Consider the following 16929-nt stretch of genomic DNA (forward strand, 5'->3'; position numbering starts at 1 on the left):
TGCAAGTTTGTAGGTTAATTAACCTCTGTAAAATTGTCCCCACTTAGTTTAATTTAGTTTAGAGATACAGCACGGAAACAGGCCCTTAGGCCCACCGTGTCCACACTGACAAGCAATCTCTGCACATTAACACTATCCTACACCCACTAGGGACAATGTTTACATTTATACCAAGCCAATTAACCTACAAACCTGTACTTCTTTGGAGTGTGGGCGGAAACCAAAGTTCTCTGAGAAAACCCATGCAAGTCACAGGGAGAACGTACAAACACCGTACAGGCAAGCACCTGTAGCCAGGATCGAACCCGGGTCTCAAGCTCTGTAAGGCAGTAACTCTACCGCTGCGCCAACATGCCGTGGTACTGTGTAAGGAGTGGGTGAGAAAGTGGGATAGGCTAGAATTAGTGTGACTGGCTTAGTTTGTCATGTGTACCAAGGTACAGTGAAAAGCTTTTGTTGCATGCTAACCAGTCTGCGGAAAGACTACACATGATTAAAATCGAGCATCCACAGTGAACAGCTGTTCTACCAGCTGCATCTCTGTACAAATCATGATTGGATTTAGATGGATCCCCACCTTTTAGTTGATTTGTTAACAACCACGTGACACACTGATTAGCTGTAATGTACAGAAAATGTTTAGTTACGAGTTGGAATGAAGTGGCTGAAACTGCTGTTTCTTCTACAGAGGCATGTGGACTATCAGGGGGATGGAGAGATGAATATTGGTAGTGGCCAATATTTATCACTCATTAATATTGAGGGGGTGGCACAGTGGCTGCCTTACAGCGGGAATTGAGGTGGACGAACGTGCACGGTGGGCAGTGGAGCCCCGCGACAGGGGCCTGCGTCCGGAGCCTCTTTCTGTGACATCTCTCAACTAAACTTGAGAGAATCCATGACTTAATATTCATTGGTGGGGGCATGGTTTAATGATGTGAATTACCTATTTCGTGGCTGAGGAGAAGTCGCCAGTTCACCAAACCACAATGTAACACCCTTGTTCAACAGGGTTGAACGTAAACATGCAGAGAGCTACAAGTAAGAATGTAATCACATATAGTCTCTTGCTGGCTGGATAGCTCACAACAAAAAAGCTTTTCACTGTACCTCAGTACACGTGACAAACTAAACTATACTATGCGAAAGGCTATGGGGTAGAAAGTTAGAGCAGGGCAGAGAACAGTGGAGATGGCAAGGTGTGGGTGCAGGTTGATTGGGAATTCTGAAGGCTGGGGTAAAAGGCCAACAGAATGGGTGAGGATGCCGAAGCAGATGCAAAACATTTAAAGGGCACATGTACATGGACAGGAATGGTTAAGAGGGATACGGGCAAACAGGCAAATGGGACATTTGTACAAAAATGATGGGTGAGTTGGGTCGAACGGCATGTTTCTGTGCAGTCTGACACTTATGGTCTGAAGCATAAAAAAGGTGGCACAAAAACCCATATCAGGCTCAGAATTTAGTAGAGAACTCATCAATCAGAATAGGAAACAAGGTGGTATGTACGGCAGGGGGTGAGTGGGGTCAGAGGAAAGTGAGACAAGGGAGAAGATCAGAAAGTGAATTCTAAAGCTGCTACAATATGCAATCTGATATTGAAGCTGGAGCCTTGAACTCTGATTTAGGCACATTAAGTGCACAAAAATTGAGATGTCATTTACTAGAGGCTGAGAGGTGATCTTAGAGGTGTATAAAATCAAATGGGGCATTGTTAGCATGAATGCAGTCTTTTTAAAAAAAACTAGAGGGCATGGGGTTTAAGGTGAGGGGAAAAATAAGAAACCTGAGGGGCAACTTTTTTCACACAGGATCCTGGGTGTATAGAACGATCTGCCAGAGAAGGTAGTTGAGGCAGGTGCAATAACATCTAAAATACTTCTGGACATGTAGATTGAAAGGAAAGGTTTAGAGGGATATGGGCCAATGCAAACAAATAGGATGAGCTTAGATGGGGCATCGTGAACAAGTGGGCTGGTGGCCGCTTAATATGCTGTATGAAATTGCAGATCAATGGCATTATTGATGGGCAGGTAATGGAAGTGCAAAAGAACAGGTTAAAAAGCTCAATCGAAATGCATATTAAATTGTTAACTTGCATTTTGGGTTGGGATTAGATTAAATGATCATTTTACTTAGTTAACCATTACTTTTATGTGTTGATAAAAGCCCAGACATTACAAGCAAAATTTTAAAATGTTAAAACCCTGCATTAATATTTTTGTACATGCAAAATCAGGAAATTCATTTTATGCAGAGTGTGCAGAGAGTGAATGGACCAACTCAATACTCCTGCACAAAAATGTCTTGGTCAAATATTTATCACACCTTAATCGGCAAGAACACATATATGACTGAATAAACAATCAGATACTGCCTTTATTCCATTTGGCAAATTATCTTCACTATGTCAAATGAACCGAGTTATTCCAGCACCATTTTTATCACCATAACTTTGCCAGGAAAGATTGCAGCAGATTTTAAGGAAATTTAGTGCATTGTGAATAACGAATCCCTTTAACTGTTGCTTAAGAGAAAGCAGTTTTTCACATTCATTCACCAATCCCCAAGACAGTAATTCATAAATGACCAAGTTACCTGCTTTAACACTTATCTCTAATTGTTAAAAACAGTCAGCTGTCATGAGGGACAAGGGAAGTGGAATATTTCAGTTTTAATCTACAATGTTTTAATCATACCTCTACCTCTGTCCCATGGAACAAAACGTTTGAAGGTTAAGGAAGCGATTATCTTTTCAAACACGTCTTCAGCTCAAAATATCACAAACAGCAAGCTACCACTATGTAACCAGGATAATACTAAAACTGCTGTTTTAGATGGAGTTTTTTTTCATATAATGGAAGGAGTATGTAATCGGCTTTCTACACATCATGTGATCTGAAGTTTAAATTCAGTAAGAGGGTTGCATTAAAGTTTTAAGAGAATATCTCATCCTGTCCCATTCCAAATTTCAATTTCCTATCAGCAATGCAGAATTCATAAGCAGCATGAAAGACGATGATTTACTCATTTGTTAAAACTATGGCTTGACCAATCACGACAAAGTTAATAACGTTCCATCTGTGCAAAAGTTAGGTGTGTTGATGTAGAATCATCGTCATACTGCATGAAAACAGGTTTTTCATCCCACTGCGACTCTGCCTGTGATTAGCCCATAATCACTCGAAACTTATCCTGTCCAAATGTCTTTTAAATGTTTTGATAGTACCTGCCTCAACTACCTCGTCCAGCTGCTCGATCCACACACCCACTACCCTCTGTGTGAAATATATTGCCCCTCAGGTTCCTGTTAAATCTCCCCCCCCCCCCCCCCCCCCCCCCCCTCACCTTAAACCTATGTCCTCTGGTTCTTGATTCCCATAAAAGACTACATGCATTCATCCTATCAATTCCCCTCATGATCATATATGAAAAAAAGTCAACAAAGCATCAAAAAATTTAAAAATCTGTATCTAATTAGAAATCATCGTATGATTAGCAAGTTTATAGTTGCAATCCTGCCTCATGTGTTGCCGGCCCTGATTTGTTCTGGTCTCTTCTTACTTCCAGTTCCTAACCCAACAATCAGAATGAAGAAGGGTCCAAACCCAAAAAGTCCCCTACCCATTTTCTCCAGAGATGCTGCCTGACCCACTGAGTTACACTAGCATTTTATGTATGAACCAGCATCTAAGTTCCTTTTTTATTACAAGTTTATAATTAATTGGTTTGTCTGAAGTCACAGTTTATGCCATCATTTTCACACAAGCATGTTCATGGGAAGGTGGCTTTTAGAAGCAGGTAACATCTTCAGTTTCTGTTTAAACAATAGCCCACAGTCCACGGATAGAGCCACAAATTTTATTCCATTCAGAAACATTTAAGATACAGGCAGTAAGAACTGATGTTAGCACCAGAGGCACTCTGGATGAGGAAAGATATGTTGCAAACAGGCTGTCCGGGCATCCGGCACTTCACAGCAGCTCAACACTCCCTACAGAGGGAAACAAATAAAAATAATAAATGAGTCAGTGCCTTAAGGCATTGGCCAAACTGGAGGTGTGGACATTGAGGGGGGGATGCCGCTGTGAGCGGCAGCAGAGGTGCCGGGCTACAACTGTGAGGCAAAGTAGGGGCTGCCGTTGTCTTCTAGACGCCGCGTCAAGATCTCACAGCCAGTGTCTGTGACCAGGAGTGTGTGCTCGAACTGTGCAGAACGCTTGCCATCCTTGGTCACTGCCGTCCAGCTGTCGGGCCACGTCTCATCGTGCCAGGCCCCTGCAACACAGCAAACATATCGCAGGGTTAACGTTGCGGACGTGGCAAAGAGCGCAGAATGCGCAACACGGTGGCACGGTAGCGCAGCTGCCTTACAGCATCGGGACCCCGGTTTGATCCTGACTGGGTGTCTGTGTGGAGTTTGCACGTTTTGCCTGTGACTGCGTGGTTTCCCTGCACATCCCCAAATGTCCGTTTTTGTGCTCTATGACAATGACTTCCAGCCATCTCTTTTACTCAGACATCTAACAACTGCTATGTTCTACATCTCAGTTCCAGTAATATTAAGTAATCATCACTTATCATCAACAACCATAGGTTAGTTGTGCCGCCCAGTCTCATTTACCTCCTTCTATGCAAATCCTGCCCTGAAAGAAGCCGGCACAGTAGCAAAGCCAGTATAGCCGCTGCCTCACAATACCAGAGACCCAGGTTCAATCCTGACCTTGGGTGCTGTCTGTATGTGTGGAGTTTCCATGTTCTTCCTGTGAACGCGAGGGTTTCCTCCCACATCCCAAAGATGTGTGTGTTTGTAGGATAATTGGCCTCTGTAAATAACCCTGGTATGTAGGGAGTGGGTGAGAAAGTGGGAATAACATGAAACTAGTGTGAATGGGTGATCGATGGTCCGAAGGGCCTGTTTCCATGCTGCGTCTCTAAACTAAACTAACCACGGACAGTGCAACATGCAGCATGCAACTTATCTGGATTCACTTGTCCCTGGCCTATCGTAGATATTATCGCTTCACCCTTCCCCTTTATCCGCAACTTAAAACACATTGTTTCCACTTTTGATCAAAGCTTGAAATGTTACACTATTATTTCCTTCATGTACACTGCTTGACCTGCCGAGTATTGCTGTACTGTCATATTTACAGCATTTGCAGTTTTTGTTGTGAAAACCACATTAATCTGTTCTTCCCTCATACAAGGATAGCTTGCCTTCAAATGCAACTCTGACATTTCTCCTAACCATTCCTACAGAAGCTTTTTCCCCCCAATCTTGGGCCGATGGGTGTGGGGGGGGGGGTTGTGGTTGGTTAGCAGAGCAGAGATGGGGGGGGAGCGAGGGGGGGGGGGGGGGGGGGGAGGGGAGCTTGTCTGAATCCATGACAGAATGTATTGTTGACCACCACACATATCCAACCTGCTGTTTTAACCGTGCAACTGAAACATTTCCTTCCTCTCCATCTTAACAAATATGATAATAATTGTATTGCGCAAAGCACAAAAGGCTGGAGCAACTCAACGAGTCAGGCATCAATGGACAGGTGATATCACCTCTAGCCTTTGTCACCTACTCCACCCTTCTACAAATCAAATCCTCTTCACCTGTATCCACCTGTCACTCACAGCTTTGTCCCACCCCCACCAGGTATTTCCAGCTATCTCCCCCCTATTCCATCAGTCTGAAGAAGGGACCAGACCCAAAACGTCACCTGTCCAATGCATCCCCAGATGCTGCCTGACCCATGGGCTCCTTCAACACTTTGTGTTTTGCTCAAGATTTTGGAATTTGCAGATCGTTATGTCTCCATAATAGTACAACCTCTTTTCCAGGGACAGTCTCACAAACCCCATGTCTTTCCTGATAATTTTAACCTTTTATGCACATTTACACACTCTACTGTGCCCAAGTTCACTTTATAATAATACGGCCTATACACTAATGTAGCTAAATTAAGGCTGAATAAAACATTTTCATTTCTATGCCTCTAGAAATACCAGTGTCTCGATAAAAAAGACACAAAGTGCTGGAGTAACTCAGCGAGTCAGGCAGCATCTCTGATGCAGAACACAGATAGGAGCAGGCCATCTACATTTTATTGCTCCACTGTAAAATGTCCTCAAGCAATGCCTACTTTGAAAATGTTCTCCTCGGGAGTTCTGTGAAACCCTCTCTTATTGCTCCCCGTCTGTGATTCCTGCTCCTATCTATGTTTTAATGCTGCCTGACCCGCTTAGTTACGACAGCACTTTGTGTCTTCCTTTGCGAGTCAGCATCTGCAGTTCCTTGTGTCTACCAGAGCTTCGACTGTTATGTTATTTTCCAATTTTCGTATTGACATGCTCCAAGTCACAGTCATAGCACACTGTACAGAATTAAAACAGGCCCTTCGGCCCACCTTGTCCATTCCGATCAAGTTGGCATTCTAGGCTAGTCCTATTTGCCTGCATTTGGCTCATACCTTCCTATTCATATATCTGCAGCATTTTAAAAGAATGAAACAACAATGAAACCCACAGTTAATCCCAAGTGAATTAGGAAATACTCACTGAGACATGCATTCAGAGAGAAACATAGAAAATAGGTGCAAGAGTAGGCCATTCGGCCCTTCGAGCCTGCACTGCCATTCGATATGATCATGGCTGATCATCCAACTCAGTATCTTGTACCTGCCTTTTCTCCATACCCCCTGATCCCTTTAGCCACAAGGGCCACATCTAACTCCCTCTTAAATATTGCCAATGAACTGGCCTCAACTACCTTCTGTGGCAGAGAATTCCAGAGATTCACCACTCTCTGTGTGAAAAATGTTTTTCTCATCTCGGTCCTAAAAGATTTCCCCCTTATCCTTAAACTGTGACCCCTTGTTCTGGACTTCCCCAACATCGGGAACAATCTTCCTGCATCTAGCCTGTCCAACCCCTTAAGAATTTTGTAAATTTCTATAAGATCCCCGCTCAATCTTCCAAATTCTAGCAAGTACAAGCCAAGTCTATCCAGTCTTTCTTCATATGAAAGTCCTGTCATCCCTGGAATCATTCTGGTGAACCTTCTCTGTACCCCCTCTATGGCAAGAATGTCTTTCCTCAGATTAGGAGACCAAAACTGTACGCAATACTCCAGGTGTGGTCTCACCAAGACCCTGTACAACTGCAGTAGAACCTCCCTGCTCCTATACTCAAATCCCTTTGCTATGAATGCTAACATACCATTGGCTTTCTTCACTGCCTGCTGCACCTGCATGCCTACTTTGAATGACTGGTGTACCATGACACCCAGGTCTCGTTGCATCTCCCTTTTTCCTAATCGGCCACCATTTAGATAATAGTCTACTTTCCTGCTTTTGCCACCAAAGTGGATAACCTCACATTTATCCACATTATATTGCATCTGCCATGCATTTGCCCACTCACCCAACCTATCCAAGTCACCTTGCAGCCTCCTAGCATCCTCCTCACAGCTAACACTGCCGCCCAGCTTCGTGTCATCCGCAAACTTGGAGATGTTGCATTCAATTCCCTCGTCCAAATCATTAATATATATTGTAAATAGCTGGGGTCCCAGAACTGAGCCTTGCGGTACCCCACTAGTCACTGCCTGCCATTCTGAAAAGGACCCGTTTACTCCTACTCTTTGCTTCCTGTCTGCCAGCCAGTTCTCTATCCACATCAATACTGAACCCCCAATGCCGTGTGCTTTAAGTTTGTATACTAATCTCTTATGTGGGACCTTGTCGAAAGCCTTCTGAAAGTCCAGATATAACACATCCACTGGTTCTCCCTTATCCACTTTACTAGTTACATCCTCGAAAAATTCTATAAGATTCGCCAGACATGATTTACCTTTCATAAATCCATGCTGACTTTGTCCAATGATTTCACCACTTTTCAAATGTGCTGCTATCCCATCTTTAATAACTAACTCTAGCAGTTTCCCCACTACCGATGTTAGACCAACTGGTCTGTAATTCCCCGTTTTCTCTCTCCCTCCCTTTTTAAAAAGTGGGATTACATTAGCTACCCTCCAATCCTCAGGAACTACTCCAGAATCTAGAGTTTTGAAAAATTATCACTAATGCATCCACTATTTCTGCGGCTACTTCCTTAAGTACTCTGGGATGCAGCCTATCTGGCCCTGGGGATTTATCGGCTTTTCATCCATTCAATTTACCTAACACCACTTCCCGGCTAACCTGGATTTCACTCAGTTCCTCCATCTCATTTGACCCCCCTGTCCCCTGCTATTTCCGGCAGATTGTTTATGTCTTCCTTAGTGAAGACAGAACCAAAGTAGTTATTCAATTGGTGGTTACACAGAAAAGCTGGAGAAACTCAGCGGGTGCAGCAGCATCTATGGAGCGAGGGAAATAGGCAACGTTTCGGGCCGAAACCCTTCTTCAGACTGGTTCAATTGGTCTGCCATGTCTTTGTTCCCCATGATCAATTCACCTGTTTCTGACTGCAAGGGACCTACGTTTGTTTTAACTAATTTTTTTCTCTTCACACATCTATAAAAACTTTGCAGTCAGTTTTTATGTTCCCTGCCAGTTTTCTTTCATAATCTATTTTCCCTTTTCTAATTAAGCCCCCTATGTCCTCCTCTGCTGGACTCTCTCCCAGTCCTCTGGTAGGCTGCTTTTTCTGGCTAATTTGTATGCTTCATCTTTTGTTTTGATACTATCCCTGATTTCCCTTGTTATCCACGGATGCACTACCTTCCCTGATTTATTCTTTTGCCAAAATGGGATGAACAATTGTTGTAGTTCATCCATGCAGTCTTTAAATGCCTTCCATTGCATATCCACCATCAACCCTGTAAGAATCAATTGCCAGTCTATCTTGGCCAATTCACATCTCATACCCTCAAAGTTACCTTTCTTTAAGTTCAGGACCCTTGTTTCTGAATTAACAATGTCACTCTCCATCCTAATGAAGAACAACCAAATTATGGTCACTCTTGCCCAAGGGGCCACGCACAACAAGACTGCTAACTAACCCTTCCTCATTACTCAATACCCAGTCTAGAATAGCCTACTCTCTCGTTGGTTCCTCTACATGTTGGTTTAGAAAACTATCCCGCATACATTCCAAGAAATCCTCTTCCTCAGCACCCCTGCCAATTTGATTCACCCAATCGATATGTAGATTGAAGTCACCCATTATAACGGTTTTACCTTTGTTGCACACATTTCTAATTTCCTGTTTGATGTCATCCCCAACTTCACTACTACTGTTAGGTGGCCTGTACACAACTCCCACTAGCGTTTTCTGCCCCTTAGTGTTTCGCAGCTCTACCCATATCGATTCCATATCCTCCAAGCTAATGTCCTTCCTTTCTATTGCGTTAATCTCCTCTCTAACCAGCAACGCTACCCCACCTCTTTTTCCTTTCTGTCTATCCCTCCTGAATATTGAATATCCCTGGATATTCAGCTCCCAGCCTTGGTCACCCTGGAGCCATGTCTCTGTGATCCCAACTATATCATAGTCATTAATAGCTATCTGCACATTCAGAAATGCTTTCAAATCATTTTGCAGCCTTTTACTAAACGTATGGCAGACTCCATCGGACTTGCACAGATTTCTAATGGGCTGTATAAATACTAAATGACAGCTTACACAACTCACCGTCACAAATCATTGGTTCGATGGTGAACACATGACCTGGCTTCATCACGCCAACAGCTTTGTTTTCTGCAATGAAAAATACATGAGTGAACTTTTTTAATCTCAGTACAGGTGCACAACCTTTTATCCGGTGTTCCGGAAACCGAAAAACTCCGAAAACCGGCCATTTTTTCCAGATGTCGTCTGCGCACCAAAGCTCGCGTTTGGCGCCAAACTGTACTACTGCAGCGGCTGCCCATTGCTTAAATGTTAGTCAGTTAGTTTGGAGGGCTTTTATGTGAAGGGGGGGGGGGGGGTGAAGGGGTAAACTTTAATTCTTAGTCCCCTACCTGGTCGGAGAGGCGGGGAGCGGTCAATGCCTTACCGGGTCGCCGTGCAGTAAGCTCCGCAGCGCTGTGGCTGGTGAAGCTGCAGCTCCGACCCCGGCAACTCACCCCTGTCGAGGCAAATCATTGGTTTGGAGCGATGGTGAAGGGGTAGAGTTGCACAACCGGCGCCGCCCGCGACCGGACGGAGCCCCCAGCTCCGCGAGGACGCCGACCAGGTAGGGGACTTCCCCCTTCACCCCTCACCACCACCACAGCTTTAACTGTTTTATGCAATGAAAAAGCTACATGAGTTTTCAACTTACCTTCTACGCTAAAAATCTTCATTCGGTAAATAAATCAGTGTGCTCAAGGCTCACAGTTGTTGTACTAACAGTTGCTCTCACAGGTTTTGTACAGGAACACAGATTGATTATTCTGATTAAAAGAAGAGCCCCACCTCTTTTCCAGCTTCCTCCCCCACTGCAATCAGTTTGAAGGGTCCCGATTTATGTTCTCCAGAGATGCCGCCTGACCGTTGAGTTACTCCAGCACTTTGTGTTTAGCTGAATATTGATTGATGGACTGATTGAAAGATACAGCATGGAAACAGACTTCTCGGCCCACCAAATCCACACTGACCAATGATCAATGATCATCCATTCAAGCTAGTTCTTTGTCATCACACTTTCTCATCCACTCCCTACATACTCGAGGCAATGTACAGAAGTCAATTAACCTACAAACCCGCATGTCGGTGGAACGTGGGAAGAAACCGGAGCACCCAGAGGAAGCCCATGCGGTCCCAGAAAGAACGTGTAAACTCCACACAGACAGCACTCAAGGTCAGTGTAGATTGGTTATTTCCTACTAGCCAACTGTAGTGCTTGTTAGTAGTGGCTCTGCCTAATATGCGTTTTATATTAACAAGAGCTTGCCTACGCCATTCGGTATGAGTAGCTGCTAGGAACTGTAATGTCCTGCAGACCGATGCTGTAAGTAGATTTAATAAACATGTGTTGTATGTGTTTGACTCGACTCATTACAGCTTGGATCGAACCTGGGACTCTGGCGCTGTAAGGCAACAGCTCTGCCCTTCAATTCTTTTACCACCCATCTGCACAATGGGTAATGTAAAGCACCAATTAATTTTCCCCCCCATATCTTATGTACGTGGTAGGAAACCAGAGCACGCAGGAGATACCAACGTTGTAACTCCAGATGGGAAGTGCCCAACGTCAGGATTCTGCCCAGGTGAGGTGGCTGGATCTAAGAGGCAGCAGCACTACTTATTACACTGCTGTGCCATCCCCTCTGGATTGGGAAGCGTCCACGACATATCGAGCACATCACAGCAATGAAAGAAGAACGAAATTCCTTAAATCTAGGACATTCGTTTATAGAGATGTCTTATCCGTCTGACAATGAATCAATGGAGACACAGGAAACTGCAGGTGATGATTTACAAAAAAAACTCAAAATGCTGGAATTACTCAGTGGGTTAGAGGGAATTACCCAGTGGCTCTGGAGAACATGGATGGGTGACGTTACAAGTCGGGACCTTTCTTCAGATTGCCTTAGTCGTAGAGCAGTAGCAATCACTGAGGGGATGCAGTGAAAGGAGGTCTCACTGAATTGATGGATTGTGAATGAAAACGAAAGTGGAAAATAGAACATTGGAATGTTCTATAGACTCTGGATCAGTTCCTGTGGACTGGAGGATAGCTAATGTAACTACAATTTTTAAGAAAGGAGGGAGAGAGAAAACAGGGAATTATAGACCAGTTAACATTATATCGGCAGTGGGGAAGATGCTTGAGTCGATTATTAAAGATGTAATAGCAGCGCATTTGGAAAGCAGTGACAGGATCGGTCAAAGTCAGCATGGATAAGGGAGAGCCAGTGGATGTGGTGTATCTGAACTTTCAAAAAGCCGTTGACAAGGTCCCACACAAGAGATTAGTGTGCAAAATTAGAGCACATGGTATTGGGGGTAGGGTAATGATATGGATAGAGAACTGATTGGCAGACATGAAGCAAAGAGTAGAAATTTCAGAAAGGCAGGCAGTGACTAGTGGGGTGCTGCAAGGCTTGGTGGTGGGCCTTGTTATTTACAGTGTATATTAACGATTAAGACGAGGGAATTAAATATAACATCTCCAAGATTGTGGATACAAAGCTGGGTGGCAGTGTGAGCTGTGAGGAGGATGCTATGAGGATGCAGAGTGATTTGGATAGGTTGGGTGATTGGGCCGATGCAATATAATGTGGATAAATGTGAGGTTATCCACTTTGGTGGTAAGAACAGGAAGATAGATTATTATCTGAATGGTGTCAGATTAGGAAAAGGGGCGGTGCAACGAGACCTGGGTGTGCTTGTACATCAGTCATACAGCATGGAAATAGGCCCTCCGGCCTAACATGCCCATGCCAACCAAAGTGTCCCAAATATACTAGTCCCACATGCTCGGTGGGCCATATGGTGGCACATATCCCTTTAAAGTTTAAAACTCTCTTATCATACATTTCCAAATGTCTTTTAAATGTTATAGTTTCTGCCTCAACGACCTCCGCGGGCAGCTCAGTCCATACACCCACCACCCTGTGTATGAAAATGTCGCCCCTTAGATTACTATTAAATCTTTCCCCACTCACCTTAAACCTATGTCCCCTGATCCTTGATTCCCCTACTCTGGGTAAAACACTCTACCCTATCTATTCCCCTCCCGATCTTATAAACCTCTTCTACTTCTTCTTCTTCTTCTTGCGTATGGCGTGCACAGCCTAAAGTTGTAGGACAACTTGTTCTATTTGATCTTATTTGACTGTGCACGCCCGGTTGATTGCATTCGTCGAAACAGGGCGGACCACGTGAAGGTTGCAATCTCCCACCCCTTATACACCTCTATAACAATGAATTGCTGAATCAAATCTCTGAGCTGGTTAAATACAGTAACTGTAAAACTGGATTTCATTCCTACAAGTTTTAAGACAGCACTTACTAGCGTAATGCGGCACATTAGGTGCGGTGTGAAAAAGTCGGTGGATCCCATGCCCACAATAGCTTCGAACTACTGAGAAGCCGCTGGCGTGTGCGTGCTTCTGTATAATGTTGCCCAGTTCCCTGTACCGAACACCTGGTTTTACTGCAAGGAAAATTGAAGAACATTTATTACAATGGGGTTAGTTAAAAAATAAATATAGATCAACGCAAAATTTAACAGGCAGTGAAATTGTAGTAGTCACAGATGTTGAATAACTAAACCTGGTGGGCGACTCACAGCACCAGAGACCCTTGTTCGATGCTGACTACAGGTGCTGTCTGTACGGAATCTGTACATTTGCTCTGTGACCACATGGGTTTTCCCCGGGTGCTCCGGTTTCCCCCCACATTCCGAAAACATACAGGTTTGTAGGTTCATTCAGTAAAGATTGTAAATTGTCCCAGGTGTGTGGGATAGTGTTAGTGTAATGGGGATCACTGCTCGGCATGGACTCCGTGGGACGAAGGGCCTGTTTCCACGCTGTATCTCTAAACTAAACTAAAGTATAAAATGTAACGCAGTCCTGTAACGCAATGCTGCTCTATCTGCCCCATGCTTTGAATACAGGTAAAGAACGCAATGATGACTCTGCTGAACTGATTGCAGTAAAAATACATCTTTCAATGTAAAAATGAACAGAAATGTATCTCCTGCTTTGCTCTATTGTACTTGAATGTGTCTTGATTGTATTTATGGATATTATAAAATCTGATTGGATAGCATGCAAAACAAAGTTATTCATTGTACCTCAGTACACGTGACAATAATAAACCTAAACAGAAGTATGTTATTAAGGTACTCTAATTGTGAAATAGAATAGGGTTGAGAGGGAAAGATAGATCAGCCCTGATTGAATGTCAGAGTAGACGTGATGAGTCGAATGGCCTAATTCTGCTCCATGAACTTATGAACGTATAGAAACAAGGAACTGCAGATGTTGGTTAATACACAAAGTGCTGGAGCAACTCAGCAGGTCAGGCAGTATCTCTGGGGAACATGTATACGTGATGTTTCGGGTCGAGATCCCAATCCATGTTTCGGTTCTCGACCTGAGACATCACCTATCCATGTTCTCCAGAGATGCTGCCTGACCTAATTAAGTAGCATGTCTGGATATATTCTAGTACGTATAATTCACTCCTGCATTGCTCCTGATCCAGTTTTGAGATGGGACTGTTCTTTGCCACCCCCTCACCTGCATCTATAGCTTGCATTAGGCACTCGTACGTCGTCTGCACCAACTTCTTTGACCCTTCATCAACTTCGCCAACGAAAAATGTCTCGTTTAAATCACCATGGAAACCATTGCGGTAGACTGTAATATCAACTGTAAGAAAGACAATTATTCAGTTGTGGCATATTACGTCGCTAATTATCATTGAGTGAATTTAGAGCAAGTCATAACTTTACATAATAACAGTGTTTACGGCCATTTCAACATGCAGTTACATTGTGGTGACCAGCAGTGCAGGGCAAGGCTGACACGTCCACCATCAATGCAGAGTGTGTGACGCATTGAGCCACAGTGAGTAGTGTAGGTAACTGGATGCTTATAGGAGAATTTTAAATGAGGAAAGGCAGGGAATTTGGGAGTAGGAGGTAAATTCCAGACTTTAGGAACTAGGGACCCAGTCACCAACGCTAAAGCATAGATGACAAGTTGTTTGTGTTCTCAGATATGCAGAGATCTCAATAATTAAGCAGAGAGGTGGTGTAAGTCTCATTGTAGAAACGGGAGAGTCAAATGGGGAACACTGGAATGGTCATAACACAACGTGCTGGAGGAACGTGCGGCTCAGGCAGCATCTGTGGAGGGATTGGACAGAAGACATTTCGGGTCAGGATCCTTCTTCAGACTCCAACTGAAATGGTTATGTCAGGCACTGCCTAAAGCACAGACAAAGGTTTAGCAGCAGATGAACTGATGCAGTGGTGATTTTGTGAAGAGCCAAGGACTTGTGTTGTGTGATGGAGATTGAGGGAATTTAGGATTGGAATCTAAGCTCCCTGTTAAACAAAACTGATATCAGGGTAGATTTACTTTCTAAAAATGTGGTACATCTTTGCAGTTCTCCGTTGACTTTTGGATGCCCAATCATCATGTATATTTAATGACATTCATCACAAGTAGATAGAGTGGCAAAGAAGGCCTAAGGTCTGCTTGCCTTTATTGGACAGGGCATTGAGTGTAAGAGTCAGGAGGTCATGTTGAAGCTTTGTAAGACTTTGGTTAGGCTGTATTTGAAGTATTGCATGCATATCCGATCACCCCATTACAGGATGTGGAGGCTGGAAGAGAGGAGGGGAAGGACAACGCCTGGCAAGTGACAGGTTGATAGAGGGGATGAGGGGGGTTGTTAGGCAGATGGTGGACAAAGGCCAGAGATGAAATGACAGGTGTGAGACAAAAGGATTGAAGACTTGCAAAATGCGGAGCTAGAGGAATGAATATAGGTGAAAGGGGAGGGGGAGAAATAGGTGCAAGTCCATGAGGAATAGGGAAAGGGGGAAGGGAGAAGAAAGAAGGGAGATGTGGAGGTAGTTACCTAAAATTGGAAGATTCAAGTTTACCTAGAATTGAAGAATTCACTGTTCTACGATCTATATTTGGGGACACAATGGTATTTCGAGAACAGATCGAAAAATGTTAAGGATCTGCTCAGATCTTACTGCATGGCAAAGCTTGTTTCAGCTGACATTTGGCCTACTCCTATCTTGTCAAAATCTGAGGTTGCATTTTAGAATATTACCAAGGATAGGAACGAGGCAGTACATAATCGTAAACTCATCTGCCACGGTCCCACAATTAGTCATACAGCAAGGAAACAAGCCCTTCAGCCCTAACATGCCCATATCGACCAAGATGCCCTATCTACACGTCCCATCTGCCTGAATTTGGTCCATATCCTTCCAAACCTTTCCTATCCCAGCCCAAACCATCACGCAAACTAACCACCCTTCTATTGACTCCATGTACATTTCACGCTGCCTCGGCAAGGCCACCAGCATAATCAAGGATGAGTCTCACCGTGGGCACTCCCTCTTGTGCCCTCTCCCATCAGGCAAGAGGTACAGAAGTGTGAAAACGCACACCTCCACATTCAGGGATGGTTTGTTCCCAATTGTTATCAGGCAAATGAACTATCCTATCGCCAACTAGAGAACAGTTCCTGACCTACCATCTACCTCATTGGAGACCCTCGGACTATCTTTAATCTGACTTAACTGGACTTTATCTTGCACAAAATGTTATTCCTTTTATCCTGTTTCTGTACACTGTGGACGGCTTGATTGTAATTGTGTATAGTCTTTGCGCTGATTGGATAGCATGCAACAAAAATGCTTTTCACAGTATATCGGTACACGTGACAATAAACTAAACTATCTGTGTACCTGGCCAAATGTCTTTGAAATGTTGAAATGTCTTTGAAATGTTAGTCCTGATTTGCTGCACCAATACTCACTGTTAACAATATCACCATCCTGTACTGGCCGTGCATCAGGGATTCCGTGGCAGATCACCTCATTCACTGAAGTGCAGCACGATTTGGGAAAATTGTAATAATTGAGTGGTGACGGATAACAGTTTCTTGCCAAGCACGCCTAAATAAATCAAAGTGGCCAAAGATTAGCTCTTCTCAAATCAACATCTGCATGGGCTGCCAACATACAGTTTAAATGCCAGACCACAAAACAATTAAGATAGTTATCTCTTGCTTCCAACTGTTTCTATAATTATATTTAAGATAGCAGTCCAATGGCATGGATAACATGAATTGAACAGCAAAAGAACAGCAGATGCTGGATATTTCAAATAAAGTGTTTGGTATTGGAAATATTCCATAGATTAGGTCACAACAGTGGAGGAGGAAGCAGTCTTAACATTTCAGGTCAGATATAGGAATCAAGACAAAAGGAACTGCAGCTGCTGGAATCTTGAGTAA

The 16929-nt window shown here is 43.8% G+C and overlaps 1 protein-coding gene across 2 annotated transcripts in view; it reads right to left on the minus strand.

Annotated features, from left to right (window-relative positions):
• Positions 1-3850: 3850 nt before the first annotated feature.
• metap1 (methionyl aminopeptidase 1) overlaps positions 3851-16929 on the minus strand; it is a 53121-nt gene continuing 40042 nt past the window's right edge. For both annotated transcript variants that reach the window (XM_055641260.1, XM_055641267.1), the window contains exons 7-11: positions 16450-16588; positions 14181-14312; positions 12944-13087; positions 9637-9702; positions 3851-4281 (exon numbers count right to left, since the gene is read on the minus strand). In XM_055641260.1, coding sequence (XP_055497235.1) covers positions 4115-4281; positions 9637-9702; positions 12944-13087; positions 14181-14312; positions 16450-16588 — 648 coding nt within the window. In that variant the 3' untranslated portion in view covers positions 3851-4114. The remainder of the gene's footprint in view (positions 4282-9636; positions 9703-12943; positions 13088-14180; positions 14313-16449; positions 16589-16929) is intronic.

The sequence above is a fragment of the Leucoraja erinacea genome, chromosome 1, assembly GCF_028641065.1.
Source record: "Leucoraja erinacea ecotype New England chromosome 1, Leri_hhj_1, whole genome shotgun sequence".
Taxonomy (NCBI): Eukaryota; Metazoa; Chordata; class Chondrichthyes; order Rajiformes; family Rajidae; genus Leucoraja; species Leucoraja erinaceus.